The sequence below is a fragment of the Sylvia atricapilla genome, chromosome 24, assembly GCF_009819655.1.
Source record: "Sylvia atricapilla isolate bSylAtr1 chromosome 24, bSylAtr1.pri, whole genome shotgun sequence".
NCBI classification, from domain to species: domain Eukaryota; kingdom Metazoa; phylum Chordata; class Aves; order Passeriformes; family Sylviidae; genus Sylvia; species Sylvia atricapilla.
The window spans coordinates 5,861,851-5,876,686 of NC_089163.1; the positions used below are offsets into that span (position 1 = coordinate 5,861,851).

General features: G+C 52.8%; 1 protein-coding gene across 10 annotated transcripts in view; it reads left to right on the forward strand.

Moving 5' to 3' along the window:
- The window catches only part of PUM1 (pumilio RNA binding family member 1), a 129,746-nt gene that overhangs the window by 60,173 nt on the left and 54,737 nt on the right, over positions 1–14,836 (forward strand). For 7 of the 10 annotated variants that reach the window (XM_066335015.1, XM_066335018.1, XM_066335019.1 and 4 more), the window contains 7 exons: positions 4,284–4,551; positions 5,441–5,570; positions 6,413–6,547; positions 7,875–8,012; positions 10,033–10,158; positions 11,073–11,194; positions 14,222–14,414. In XM_066335015.1, coding sequence (XP_066191112.1) covers positions 4,284–4,551; positions 5,441–5,570; positions 6,413–6,547; positions 7,875–8,012; positions 10,033–10,158; positions 11,073–11,194; positions 14,222–14,414 — 1,112 coding nt within the window. The remainder of the gene's footprint in view (positions 1–4,283; positions 4,552–5,440; positions 5,571–6,412; positions 6,548–7,874; positions 8,013–10,032; positions 10,159–11,072; positions 11,195–14,221; positions 14,415–14,836) is intronic. The other 3 variants (XM_066335017.1, XM_066335020.1, XM_066335024.1) reach the window with 1 other exon arrangement.

Genomic DNA, 14,836 nt, shown 5'->3' on the forward strand with positions numbered 1-14,836 from the left:
AGGGGCACTCTGCTCCCCAGGGTTGATCAAAATCAGAGATTTGCAAATTAGGAAATGAATATTTTTTAAGTGACAAGATTTTATTTTGGCCAGGTTGTGCTTTTTGTAGGGACAAGACCCAGGGAATGGCTTCCCAGTGCCAGAGGGCAGGGCTGGATGGGAGCTTGGGAACTGGGAATTGTTCCCTGGGAGTGTCCAAGGCTGGGCTAGAGGGGGCTTGGAGCAGCCTGGGACAGTGGGAGGTGTCCCTGCCATGGCAGGGGTGGAACTGGGTGGGATTTAAGGTCCTTTCCACCCAAAACCATTCCCTGATTTCTCTGTAGTCCCACAAGCAAGTTTGATTAGTGTAGCTGATGTGATCCCAATGGAGTGGGGCTGGATGTGTCTGGCTCTGGCTTTCCCAGTTTGGAATGGGGATCAATGGATAAATAATTACTTTAATTTTCTAATATTCTTGCAAGAGCTGCCTGGGATAACTTCCCCAGGCTGTAGCCAGGCTGTCAGTTAAAGGGCAGGATCGGACTGAGGAAAGGGATACAGGCATGTGGAAAATCGGGGATTTTTGGGGAAAAGTGGATAACAAGTGTGCAGGACTTTCAGTGGACAGGCTGGGCTGTGGCTGTGCAGGGACAGCAGCAGGGGTGGCTGCTCTGCCTGCCCCAGAGCCATCTTCCCAGTTTCCTGTGGTTCAGGTATCCCTCCTGCAGGAGCTCCTGTCTTCCAGAGCACTTCCAGGCCCTTGTGGGCATCTTGCTTTGAGCGAGGTTTGCTTCAGGCAGTGCCTTTTGTTTCTTCCCCCTTGGTTTTGTCTTTGCCTCATCCTTCCATTGTCTTTCTTTCCTGCTGGAATCAGTAATTCTCCCAGGTTAGAGCCTCTCCCAGCAAGCCCTGGGATGAGATCCCTGTTCAGAACAGGAGCTGCTCCATTGCTGAGACTGTGCGATGGGTCAGAGCAGCAGAATTGTTTGGGATGGAAAGGATCTTAAATCCCATCCCACCCCAGTGCCATGGCAGGGACACCTCCCAGTGTCCCAGTGTCCAGCCTGGCCTTGGGCACTGCCAGGGATCCAGGGGCAGCCACAGCTGCTCTGGCAATTCCAGCCCAGCCCCTCCCAGGGAGCAATTCCTCCCCAATATCCCATTTAAATCCTTTCTCCACCAGTTTCAAGACCATTCCCTGGCTCCTGTCCCTGCAGCCCTTGTCCCCAGTCCCTCTGCAGCTCTCCTGGAGCCCCTTCAGGCCCTGCCAGGGGCTCGGAGCTCTCCCTGGAGCTTCTCCTCTCCATGGAGCACCCCCAGCTCTCCCAGCCTGGCTCCAGAGGAAGAAGGAGCTGTTTCATTGGTAAAATCCTGGCGAAGTCTGGGATCTGATCAAGTCCTGGCACAGGGCAGCTGGAGGCACCTGTGTATTTCAGGCCTTTGGTGGGATTCAGAAGTGTGATTTAGGAAACCTGTTCCTCACAGGATCTCTGTGTTCCCAGGATGATGTTGAGCATCCTGGGGAAACCTGCAGGCAGCATTCCCATCAGGAGAGACAGACCTGGGGGAAAAGTGGAGTCACTCGTGAATCTCCAAGTGATTGGGGTTTCTCAGGGAAGCTCTAACAGGTTTTCTGTACTGATTGTGCTCTAGCTAAGAGATAACAGCCTGAGTGCCAGCCTGAGTTCCCATCAGGAACTGTTCTCCACTCCAGTCCTGACTCCTAACTTTGGTCCAGGCATTGAAATGAAAACTGGGATTCTGGGAATTTCAGATGGAATTCTGAGAATTTCAAATGTGTGGGAAGCATCAGTGCCACATTGCTCAGCTTGTCCCTCCTGAGTTTCCTTCCCCTGTGGCACTCCTGGTCCTCCCTGGAGAGAGGAATATCAGGAGTTTCACCTGGTGACCTTTGGGAGTTGTTGCTCACTGTGGGAGTCAGGGGGCAGGAGGTGGTGATGCTCCATTGCAAGGCAGCACTGGGAGCTCTCAGCTCTCCTTTTCCTGTGAGAAAAAAAGGGAGAAAAAGCGTTTTCCCCGTCCTTGGGAAAGGAGAGCTCCAGAGAAATTTGCTCAGCTCAGAGATGTAGAATCACAAAATATCCTGAGCTGGAAGTGAGCCATGGAGGTCATAATTATTAATTAATAAGGCTGTTACCAGAGACCGAATTCTCATCCAGTTTCCTGCATGGGAGCTTCCTCCAGGTGTCAATGGCTGTGGAGTGCAGCTCCCTCAGCTCTGTCTTCATGGAATACTTTAATTCCAGCCCAGCTGCCAGGAGCTGCTTCTCTGCAGCCAGCCCTGCCAAGGTTTCCTTGGAGCTCTCCCCTGTGTGGCACAGATTCCTGCAGCTTCATTTCCCTGGCATTCCCCCCTGCCTCACCTTGGCCCTGCAGGTCGCTGTGTGATCAGGATGTTCGCTGGGAGGACTCTGTTCCACCCAGGAAAACCCATGCAGGCTCCTCCTGCACCAGCAGAGGGATCCCGAGCCCTGCAGGAAAGGCAGGAATCAAATCCTCTGCCACGGTGCTGAGCCACCTCCTGAAAAGCAGCAGGGAAACAGCCTTGGGAGGTTTAAGTGTGTTCCTGACAGAGCTTCTCTTTGTGGGATGAAGCATCACCTGTCCCCATATTCCTGGTTTTGGGTAACACAGTATCCCTGGTGATGTGGGTGCAGATACTTTAGCCCCTAGTAGAAGCACAGGGGTTTAAAATCTTGATTGATTTTAATTGATTGGTATTTACCTGTGTTTAATGGTGATTCGTGGTTTTATATCCACATGTTTTATATTTTTGTATCTATCTTCACCCCCAGCACACATCTTTTTAACTCAGTCCTTGCCAGGCAGGAGGAGAGGTGGGAAAAACCTGAGGATGGAGGCAAAGGCAGTGGAAAGAGCAAAAAAGTGAAAATTTGGGAGTGTTGGGGTTGCCGCTGGTCTGGTTCAGACAGCTTGAACACAGAAGGAGGAACAGAAGTTGTTTCACTCCATCAGAAAGCCACAGTCACAGATTTGATGTCATTGAGTAGAGTCAGAATCACAGAAGATCCTGATTTAGAAGGGATCATCAGAGTCCTTTGCTGGACTCTGTACTGTTCCCGCCTAATCCAGCAGAGCCACAGATGCTGGACACATCCCCATCTGAATTCTATAGAGGGCAGCTCCCTCAGCTTCCTCAGGAGTCACAGAATGGGATCACTGAGGTTGGAGAAGTCCTTTGGGGTCATTGAGTCCCACCTATGACTAATCAGCCAGCCCAGAGTGCTGAGTGCCACATCCAGGATTTCCTTGGACACCTCCAGGGATGGAGATTCCAAACCTCCTTGGGCAGTTCCAGGGTCTGAACATGATAAAACAGGATCATCAGGGTTGGAGAAGCCCTCCAGGGTCTTCAAGTCCAACCTGTGACCAGTCTCCACCAGAGCACTGGGTGCCACATGTTCATTCCTTGGACATCTCCAGGGATGGGGACTCCAAACCTCTCTGGGCAGTTCCAGTGTCTGAACACCCTTCCAGTGAGGAAATCCTGCCTAGAAATCCCACCTAGAAATTCTTCTTAGAATTCCTGCCTCAAAATCCTGCTCAGCTGAATGTCAGACCCCCCCTCATGGTGGAACAGAACTCAGGGATCCAGTGTCACATCCCTGTGTCCCCACGAGGCCCATCCATGCTCTGTCCCCTTGTCCCATGAGGCACATCCGTGCCTTGTTCCCTTATCCCCATCCCTGCCTTGTCCCCTTGCCCTCGTCCATGCCTTTTTATCTATTCCCTTTCCCCCATCCATGCCTTGTTCCCATCCCTGCCCTGTTCCCTTACCCTGATCCGTGCCCTGTTCCCATATCCCCATCCATACCGTGTTCCCTTACTCCCATCCATGCCTTGTTAACTATTCCCTTACCCCCATCCTGCCATGTTCCCTTGTCCCCATCCTGGCCCTGTCCCCTTACCCCACCCTGCTCTGTTCCCTTGTCCCCATCCCTGCCCTGTCCCCATACCCCATCCATGCCCTGTCCCTTGTACCCATCCATGCCCTGTCCCTTGTCCCCACCCATACCCTGTCCCCTTACCCCCTCCATGCCCTGTCCCTTGTCCCCATCCCTGCCCTGTCCCTTACCCTATCCCTGCCCTGTCCCTTACCCGTGCTGTGTTCCCCTGTCCATGCCCTGTCCCCTTGTCCATGCCCTGTCCCTTCCCCTATCCCTGCCCTGTCCCTTACCCGTGCTGTGTTCCCCTGTCCATGCCCTGTCCCCTCCCCTATCCCTGCCCTGTCCCCTTACCCGTGCTGTGTTGCCCTGTCCCAGGGGGGCTGACGAACGGCAGTGGCCGTTACATCTCTGCGGCTCCGGGCGCGGAGGCCAAGTACCGCAGCGCCAGCAGCGCCTCCAGCCTCTTCAGCCCCAGCAGCACGCTGTTCCCGTCGTCCCGCCTGCGCTACGGCATGTCCGACGTCATGCCCTCGGGCCGCAGCCGCCTGCTCGAGGACTTCCGCAACAACCGCTACCCCAACCTGCAGCTGCGCGAGATCGCCGGCCACATCATGGAGTTCTCCCAGGACCAGCACGGCTCCAGGTGCGCTGGGCAGCCTCAGCTCTGCTTTGTGCTTGGGTTTTGTGGTTGGGCTTTGTGTCACTTCCCAAAGCTGAGGCAGACCAGGGAATAAGCGGGAAAAGCCAAGCCAGTGTCACACTCAGAATCCCCAAGGGTTGTCCAGTCTAGTTCCTGGCACTGCCCAGACACCACAACAATGCCTGTGCATGCTTTGTTCCCTTATCCCCATCCCTGCCGTGTCCCCTTATCCCCATCCCTGCCCTGTTCCCTTATCCCCATCCCTGCCCTGTTCCCTTGTCCCCATCCCTGCCCTGTTCCCTTATCCCCATCCCTGCCCTGTTCCCTTATCCCTATCCCTGCCCTGTCCCCTTGTCCCCATCCCTGCCCTGTCCCCTTGTCCCTCGGGGCCCATCCATGCCTCGTGCACCCAGTCCCTGTGCATGTCTGAGAGCATTGTCCAAGGTGGAGGGCAAGTGCTGGTAGCAGGAATTCCTCCTCAAAAGGAGCTTCCCTGCTTTGTGGTTTGCACACTCATCCCTCTGGCACAGCTTCAGTCGTTGTAAAAGCCAGCTGGACAGAAGATTCGCTGTGTTACTCCATTGAGATCTGCTTTGCTTGGAATGAGGATTCCAACATGTGGCCATGGACCTCATGGCAGTGACCACCCTGAGCTTTCAAATGGCTGGATAAAACATCCGTGTTTGCCAGAGCTTTGCAAGTGGTGGATCACTGAAATGTCTTGAATTTGAATATTTAACTTGTAATAGGATGCTCAGGTTAATGAAAGTGTTTCATCTTCACAGCATAATAGGATTTTTCACGGTGGTTCCCGGAACACACGGGTGAGGCTTTGGGAAGGGGTTGAATGAACAGACATGGCCGTGGCATCACTCCAAGACCTGTTTTTCAGGTTTATTCAGCTGAAACTGGAGCGTGCCACCCCAGCAGAGCGTCAGTTGGTGTTCAACGAGATCCTGCAGGCAGCCTACCAGCTCATGGTGGATGTGTTTGGGAATTACGTCATCCAGAAGTTCTTTGAGGTGAGTCTGCCCTCCCCTGCAGGTCCCCCTGGGGTTCCTGCTGGCCTCAGGTGTTGGATGAGCCTGGGAAACCCTGCTGGAGGACAAAATCATGGATAGCTGTCAGCACTGCCACCATCTCCTCCCCACAAGCTGTGGGATCTTTCCTGATGAGGTGACTGAGGGGTGGGACTCACATTCATCTGAAAAGTAACACTCTGAGAAGCAAAATGTGTCAGGATAAACAGCAAGGTATGCAGGAGATGTGAATTCCCCGTGGAAAGTGGAAGTGGGTTGGAGTGAACTGAGCCTTTAGGTCCAGCCCAAACTCTGGCATTCTGTGAGGGACAGATCCAGCAAAACTTGTCCAGGATGCTGAGCTGTGCTCCTGGATTTAGGAATAAGGGAGAAACTTCTGCAGTAACAGCAGCTGCTGGAAGAGTGTTGTGTCCCTCCACCCCTCTCCACACTGGTCTGGTCCTTCCCCAGGGGTTCCTGGTGCTCTGCCCAGAGTCACAGAATCTCCTGAGCTGGAAAGGACCCACAGGGATCAAGTCCAGCCCCTGGCCCTGCCCAGACATCCCAACAAGCCCACCCTGTGCGTGCCTGAGACATTGTCCCAGCGCTGCTGGAGCTCTGGCAGCCCTGGGGCTGTGACCTGCCCAGGGTGGGTGGCCTGGCAGGTGTCACCCTGGTGGCTGCAGCCCCTTTGGGGTGTGCCAGGCAGACACAGAACACGTCTGGCTGTGCCAGTTCACCCCTTTCCCGTGGGACTGGTCCTTCATCCCTCCCCAGGGTGGGAGGGCAGTGCCAGTGGCCAGGGGAGGCCGTTGTCCTTGCAGTGAGTGTCTGTCCTGTCCCAGTTTGGCAGCCTGGAGCAGAAGCTGGCGCTGGCAGAGCGCATCCGTGGGCACGTGCTGTCGCTGGCCCTGCAGATGTACGGCTGCAGGGTGATCCAGAAGGCCCTGGAGTTCATCCCCCCAGACCAGCAGGTAATTGTAAGTTTCAATTTTAACTTTCTTCTTGATGTTTGACGTTCCTGAGCTGTCCCCTCCTGTCCCTCTTGTGCCTGGTGTTCCCTTGGTTTGGTTCCTGGCATGTTTGTGGTGCTCCTTGTGCGTGACGAGTCCGTGCCACCATCCTTGGTTGTCATTGTCACCTCCTTGTTCCCCTGCCCTGGCCATGGGGCTGCTTCTCTGTTAATTCCCTGGAAGCAGATCATGTGTGGAGGGAAAACTGAGAATGAGGGTGAATTAAAAGAAATTTTTTAATCCCTTGAAGGAAGAGTTTTGCCTTTAATATTCACCAAGTTATTGCTATGTGGGTCAACATCCTGCGCTCCTGCGGGGAGATGGATGAGGAGCTCCTCGTTCTGGCTTCGGAGAGATGTGGCTGATAGCCCCACTCAGAGCTCATTAATAAAGCACTTCCTCAAGGGCTTTAGGAACAATGAATTGAGAGGAAAGATACACTGGGCAGGCTGGCTCCAAAGGGTTGGGAATGGTTGTAACAGGAATCTCAATGTAGGTTAGGAAATTAAAAATATGAAAAGAGACTTTAGGAGTGGTCCTTCCCTTTAGGCTGAGCCTGAGCCAAGTGTGTCAGCAGGGCAGTGCCTGGGCTCCAGCACTGCTGCTCCAAGGATTTACTGTCTGCTCCACATTGGCAATTTGAGTGCTCAGTGCTCCCAAAATTCCTGGGTTTGATTCAGGTGTAAAACTGAACTCACCCAGATCTTGTCAGAGCATTAAAATGTCCCCAAGTGTCATTACTGTTTGTGAATGAAGCTTTCACCCTGCGCGTGGGGTATTATCAGTCATGTCTAAACTTCATTAATTCCTTAATTATCACTTGTGTAAAATCCCAGCAAGTTCTGAGCCCAGAGCTGACCCTGTTTTAGTCAGGTGACCCTAATACCCAAAGTATTTGTGAATTTTGTGCATTTTAGATTTGCATCTCTTTGAGGGGAGCAGAGAGGAAAATGGGGGATGCACAGGAAAGCTGTGGCTCAGTTAGGATTTCTGTAATTTGGATTCTTGGAAGCGGATGCTCATCAAGAATGAGAGCTTCACCTTCCCAAAATCCCAGGATGGTTTGGGTTGGAGTGGAGCTCCAAGCTCTTGTTCCAGGGCCCCTCCCACCAGGCCAGGCTGCTACGGGGGTGTCAGAGCAGGATTTTCCCTGCTGGTTTCTGTCTCCAGCAAAGCCTCGTCTCCTGGCCACTTTAGCCCCCTCAGTCCTGTGCCATGGCTGCCCGTGCCAGCTGTGCCTGTCTGAGCCAGGGACACTGCTGGTGCTTTCTGTTTGTGCTCTGTCCTCCCGTAGAACGAGATGGTTCGGGAGCTGGACGGGCACGTGCTCAAGTGCGTCAAGGACCAGAACGGGAACCACGTGGTGCAGAAATGCATCGAGTGTGTGCAGCCTCAGTCCCTGCAGTTCATCATCGACGCCTTCAAGGGACAGGTGAGGCCCTGCCCAGCTCCTGCCCCCTGCCTGGGGCAGCCTCAGAGTGCCTGGGGCTTCAGCTCTTGGGAATTCCCAGTTTTAGCAACCATCGCTTGGGAGGTTGAACAGCCACGTGAGAGAGTCCAGAAACTCCTTAATCACATCCCTGTTATCATTACTGGGCAGATGTGTCAGAGTAAAACCTCCTTGAATGAGTCTGTTCTTCTGGAATATTGAGTATTTTTGAGTGATGAGGGAAAAGAAGGCTCTCCCTAATCCATCTTCCCGGTGAAGGTGGTGAGCAGAGCTTTGTGCTGCTGAGGTACCTTAGTCATGTCTAAATTTCATTAATTGCTTAATTAATCACCTCACTAGTGTAAATCCCAGCAAGTTCTGAGCCTGGAGCTGATCCCCTTTTAGTAACAGGTGACCCTGATACCCAACAAATTTGTGAACTTATTGCATTTTAGATTTGTTTCTCTTTGAGGGGAGCAGAAAGGAAAATGAGGGATGCACAGGAAAACAAAGTTTCATTATGATCCCTGTCTGTGCAGGTGGCTTAGAGGAATGCTGAATGCTGATTCCCAAGGGCCTCAGAGCAGGGAAAAAAGCAGGAGTTTCATCTAGAAATGGGCAATTGTCCTTGACCCTCTTAAGTTTTTTCTTTTTATTGGTGTCGTCTCCTGAATTGATGTCCTGGGTATCAGTTGTGTCTGGATTTACTCTGCCTGCCTCGGCTCCCAGTACAAAAGTGCTGCTTTTTGAGTGTTCCCAACCTCAATTTAATTGGCTTTGCAGGAACACTTCAAAGTTTTGAGGACTTGCCCCAGGGGCTGTTACAGCAGAAACCAGGAGTTGGGAGTCCTGAGAAAGTGGAAATTGGATTGGTTGGGTCAAAACCGGCAGGATTCTGGCTGGAAACTTGACCCTCATTAGAGTGTAGGCTGGGATTTTCCACTGGGAGTTTGGGAAGGCAGAAACATCTCTGGGTGATGGCACTGACATTTCCGTGACCAGTTGTCTCAGTTCTATCTGAGCCTTCGCATGGCAGATTAAACTTAGCACCTCCAGATGATTTTTCTGCAGTTAATTGCACTCCAAGCCCTGTTTCCCTGCAGCGTTTACTCACCAGTTATTAAAAATGTGTGACTGTTGATTTAAACTTCAGTGCTTGCATTTGCTGCTGTTGTTAAATCAAAGCAACCAAACAGGACTTTGTGCTTCAGACAGAAAACGGAGCAGCAATAACAAATTGTGTCATGTTCTTACCCACAGATCTGCTAATCCATTAGAAATGAGAAAGATTCTTTGTTGTCACTTCTCCTAAGCACTGTTAAGGCTTTTAAACAAATCCAAGCACTTGAGGAAAATCCTTTGCTGGGCATTTTTAACTTTTCTGGCCCGTAGCATTTCTTAAATAGCTCAAAATTTGTGCTGGCAAACAATGTGCTGGAATTCTTCGGGAAGAATAACCAAGCTTCCAGCAATGCTTGGATGTTCCAGGAGATTTTTTTTATGAATCAAGAGGTTTTACTATTTATTTTTCATGGATGGAGAATCTGAGGCTTCCCCAGGTAGGGATGGGATGTGCTTGGGATCTCAGTGGGTCACAGTGGGACACAAAATAAAGATGTTTGACCCCAGTCAGGAGGCAGCAGAAATCAGAAGGTTTATTTGCAATTCATTCAGCCCTTTTATACCACGCTGGGCTAAAAGGCACATTATTGGTCCATGGGGCTGACACCTCTGCCATTGGCTCAGGGACAGAAATAGCAAACAGCTCCTGTTGTCATGGGAAAGGAATATTGTCTACACGAGGTTCTTTTGGGAAAAGGAAAAACTGTTGAAAAGTTTCCCTTGGGAAGAGCTCAGCAGTTCTCAGGGTCAGGAAATATCAAGCCCACACCAATGGGTGTTCCCAATTGCAGCTGGTGCTGCCTGGAGCTGGCAGGTTTGTGGGATTCCCTGCAGGAATCCTGGCAGGTCTGTGGGATTCCCAAGGACTAACAGGGTGTTGCTGCCTGTTCTTTCTCCGCAGGTGTTCGCTCTGTCCACGCACCCGTACGGCTGCCGGGTGATCCAGAGGATCCTGGAGCACTGCCTGCCCGAGCAGACCCTGCCCATCCTGGAGGAGCTGCACCAGCACACGGAGCAGCTGGTGCAGGTCAGTGTGGCAGGGCTGCAGTGTCCCCAGGTCACTGCTGGGTGCTGGGACAGCTCCTGCACAGCCCATGTGGGGACATTCCCACCTGGGAAAGAGCAGTGAGCACAGCAGGCAGGAATTTCATTAATCCAGGGGGTGTCAGGGGTGTTGTCACCTCCTCTTCTGAGGAGGCTCCATGTCCTGGTGCAGGGATGCCAAGAGCTGGTGACTCCAAGGAAAAGGAGGTGCCAAGTCATTGGAATTCTTAAAAAGAGTTGGTTCTGTGCTCAGCCCCCTCCTGGCTGCCTTCCCTCCTCCCTGCAGTCCTTGGGTTTTACACTGGTGCTGCTCTGGGGGCCTGTGGATAAAGCAGCAAACCCAGTCCTGGTCCAGTCCCCAAATTCCCACTCAGATCCTGAGGCACAGACTGGGGTCAAACCTGAGCTGGTCCCGTTCCCACGTCCGGTGTGCTCAGGGTGGGAGGGGGGATGAGGCTGGCCATGGGCATCAGGCCATGCCTCTGGTGGCCTGAACTGGAAAATAAATATCCTGTGGTCTGACAATTCCCAAATTCAGAACAGTGTCCCATAGCCAGACCCATAGTACACCCCTCCAGGACATGGGATTTGGTAGGTTTGAACTGGAGAGAGGGGGGGAAAACTGGGAGTAAGCAGAACATTGACATTTCCTGTGCAAGGACATCATTATTTTGAGCTCAATAAATAATACAATTTCTACAAAAATGCATCATTTTACCACCTGACACCACCCTAGAATGCACATTTTTACAAAAATAGAAAGTTTGTACAGTAAATATTAGAATTAATCTTTCGTTGAACTTTTAATTCTGAATGCACTTTGGGAATCAGTTTGGTGGGAATTCTTCTAGTCCACTTATCCACCTTTTGTGAGCCCCTGCTGCTGTCTCCCCCCAGGACCAGTATGGGAATTACGTTATCCAGCATGTCCTGGAGCACGGCCGGCCTGAGGACAAGAGCAAGATCGTAGCAGAAATCAGAGGCAACGTGCTCGTGTTGAGTCAACATAAATTTGCCAGGTAGGAATTCCTTCCTTAAGTTCTCCCTCTGGGAGCATGGACACATGGAAGAGCTGCAGAGGGCTTAGGGGTGGGTGTAAGGGAGGTGAAAATGACTTTTGCTTCGTTAAAAAATGTTATTTGTAACTGTTATGAACTGGGGTGTGTCAGCCAGTCTGTCATGGAGGAGGATGGAGATGTGGAAGTGTAGCTTTGATCCAGGCTCCTGAATTTACCCAGGAATTCTTGTGTGTTTGGGTTTACCTGATTTATTTTCATGGGGTTGAAGTTGTCACTACCCCTTGGATAATAAGAACATTCACTGCCCCAGGATGTGTCCAGCCACAGGGGGGTTGGGAAATCAGTGCAGCAACAAATCCAGCCCACTTTTCCCAGAGGAATTTCCACACATATCATCATTCCCAGCTTTTTGCTGTGTCCCTTTTGAGTCCCACCCAAGGAACCCTCCAAGGGGAGCTGCAGCATTCCCACATGCTGCAGAGCCACACGTGGGTGAGGCAGAATCCAGGTATCTGTGGATGTCAGGACAAAGCAGTGCTTCCCACGTGTGTGAATCCCTGCTGGATCTGCTTCCAGCCCCTGCAACATGAGGGCTGAGCTCTTTGAAGGCTAAAATTCCCCCTTTTCCTCTGATGAGAATCCTCCTGGACATGAGGGAAGTGGAACATAAATGAGAATTAGGAGAGCATGGTCTTCTCGTTGTTATTTCAGGTTCTTCCTCCCTGCTTTGCCTGGCTGATTCTTCCCAAACTTTTTTCAGCCGGAGCATTAATTAGTGGAGGGTCCCCCGAGCTGAGCAAACCCACTGGGTGATGCTGTGAGTCAGGCAGGGCTGTGGGATGGGCCCAGCACAGCTCTCAGTCCCCTTTCATGTACCCTACTTCTGGCTCTCCAGAGAGCTCAGGCTGCTCAGTAATATATTCAGGAATTTTGGAAATCCTCTGCTTGGCTGAGATTTTTCATTCCTGAATGAGCATATCCATGTTGTTCTAACCTTGGCTGTCCATGCCCACCGTGTTCCAGTGTGGAGGAAATCAAAACAACAACTTGGCTTCTCTGGTGTGAGAGTGGACACTGACCTGAACTGTTCCATTTCCCAAATTCCCACTCAGATCCCAAGGCACAAACTGGGGTGAACTATGAGCTGGTCCATATTCCAAATTCCCACTGAGATCCCAGATCCTGTTTGACGTTGCTAAACTCTGCCAGTACAATTTCCCTGCCCTTGTAGCAGCCCATGACATCTTCTTAGGGTTGGATGGAAAGCTCCAAGGAGACATTCCATTCCCAGTTCCCTGCTCCCATTCCCAGTTCCCAGTTCCCTGCTCCCATTCCCAGTTCCCTGCTCCCATTCCCAGTTCCCTGCTCCCATTCCCAGTTCCCTGCTCCCATTCCCAGTTCCCTGCTCCCATTCCCTGCTCCCTGCTCCCATTCCCTGCTCCCTGCTCCCATTCCCAGTTCCCTGCTCCCATTCCCAGTTCCCTGCTCCCATTCCCAGTTTCCTACTCCCATTCCCAGTTTCCTACTCCCATTCCCAGTTTCCTGCTCCTGTTCCCAGTTTCCCACTCCCATTCCCAGTTCCCACTCCAGCATTCCCAGTTTCCTGCTCCCATTCCCAGTTTCCTACTCCCATTCCCAGTTTCCCATTCCCAGTTCCCTGCTCCCATTCCCAGTTCCCTGCTCCCTTTCCCAGTTCCCTGCTCCCATTCCCAGTTCCCTGCTCCCATTCCCAGTTCCCTGCTCCCATTCCCAGTTCCCTGCTCCCATTCCCAGTTCCCTGCTCCCATTCCCAGTTCCCTGCTCCCATTCCCAGTTCCCTGCTCCATTCCCTGCTCCCTGCTCCCTGCTCCATTCCCTGGTGATGGCTCCTCCTGCCATTGCAGCAGTGTGGTGAAGTGTGTGATGCACGTGAAGATGCCATCAGTGTATTCAGGAATTTTGGGAATCCTCTGCCTTGGCTGAGAATTTTCATTCCTGAATGAGCATTTCCTCATTGTTTTAACTTTGAATCTGCATTCCCATCGTGTTCCAGTGTGGAACATTCCACATTTCCAGTGTGGAAAAAACCAAACCAAACAACACAACTCCTTGTCCTCTCTGTTGTGAAGGTGGGCCCTGACCTCCTAGAGCATCATTGCAGGGCTGCACAAATTGGGATGAAATAGGAACTGTTCCAGTTCCCAAATTCCCACTCAGATCCCAGGGCACAAACTGGAGTGAAATATGAGCTGCTCCAAACCCCAAATTCCCCTGGGATCCCAAGTCCTGTGTGACATGGCTGAGCTCTGCCAGCACCTCTCTGTCCTCGATGTCCTGCCCTTGTAGCAGCATGGGAGGTGTCCTTGGAGCTGGATGGAAGGTTCTAAGGAGACATTCCCTGCCAGTTCCCTGCTCCCTTTCCCAGTTCCCTGCTCCCTTTCCCAGTTCCCTGCTCCCTTTCCCAGTTCCCTGCTCCCATTCCCAGTTTCCTGCTCCCATTCCCAGTTCCCTGCTCCCATTCCCAGTTCCCTGCTCCCATTCCCAGTTCCCTGCTCCCTTTCCCAGTTCCCTGCTCCCTTTCCCAGTTCCCTGCTCCCATTCCCAGTTCCCTGCTCCCATTCCCAGTTCCCTGCTCCCATTCCCAGTTCCCTGCTCCCATTCCCAGTTCCCTGCTCCTGTTCCCAGTTCCCTGCTTCCGTTCCCAGTTCCCTGCTCCCATTCCCAGTTCCCTGCTCCTGTTCCCAGTTCCCAGCTCCATTCCCAATTTCCTGCTCTGTTCCCGTCCCCAGTCCCCGTCCCCAGTTCCCAGTCCCCATTCCCTGTTCCCATTCCCTGTCCCCATCCCCATTCCCCATCCCCGTTCCCCGTCCCCAGTCCCCATTCCCAGTCCCCATCCCCGTTCCCTGTTCCCCGTCCCCATCCCCATTCCCATTCCCCATTCCCATTCCCCGTTCCCATTCCCATTCCCCATTCCCATTCCCCATTCCCATTCCCACTCCCAGCCCCATCCCCGTTCCCTGTTCCCGCTGACGGCCGGTGCCGTTGCAGTAACGTGGTGGAGAAGTGTGTGACGCACGCGTCGCGCACGGAGCGCGCCATGCTGATCGACGAGGTGTGCACCATGAACGACGGCCCCCACAGTGCCTTATACACCATGATGAAGGATCAGTACGCCAACTACGTGGTGCAGAAGATGATCGACGTGGCCGAGCCGGCGCAGAGGAAGATTGTCATGCACAAGGTGAGCGGCTGAGGCTGGGCAGGGACAGCCCAGCACTGTCCTGCTGGGTGTGAGGGGACATGGGGCTGAGGTGTGAGTGATGGCACAGAGGGGCTGGGAGATGGGAATGACAGAAGGGTTTGGGTTGGAAAGGACCCGAGAACTCATCCTGTTCCACCCCAGAGACACCTCCCAGTGTCCCAGTGTCCAGCCTGGCCTTGGGCACTGCCAGGGATCCAGGGGCAGCCACAGCTGCTCTGGCAATTCCAGCCCAGCCCCTGCCCACCCTGCCAGGGAACAATTCCCAGTTCCCAATCTCCCATCCAGCCCTGCCCTCTGGCAGTGGGAAGCCATTCCCTGGCTCCTGTCCCTGCAGCCCTTGTCCCCAGTCCCTCTGCAGCTCTCCTGGAGCCCCTTTAGGCCCTGCCAGGGGCTCGGAGCTC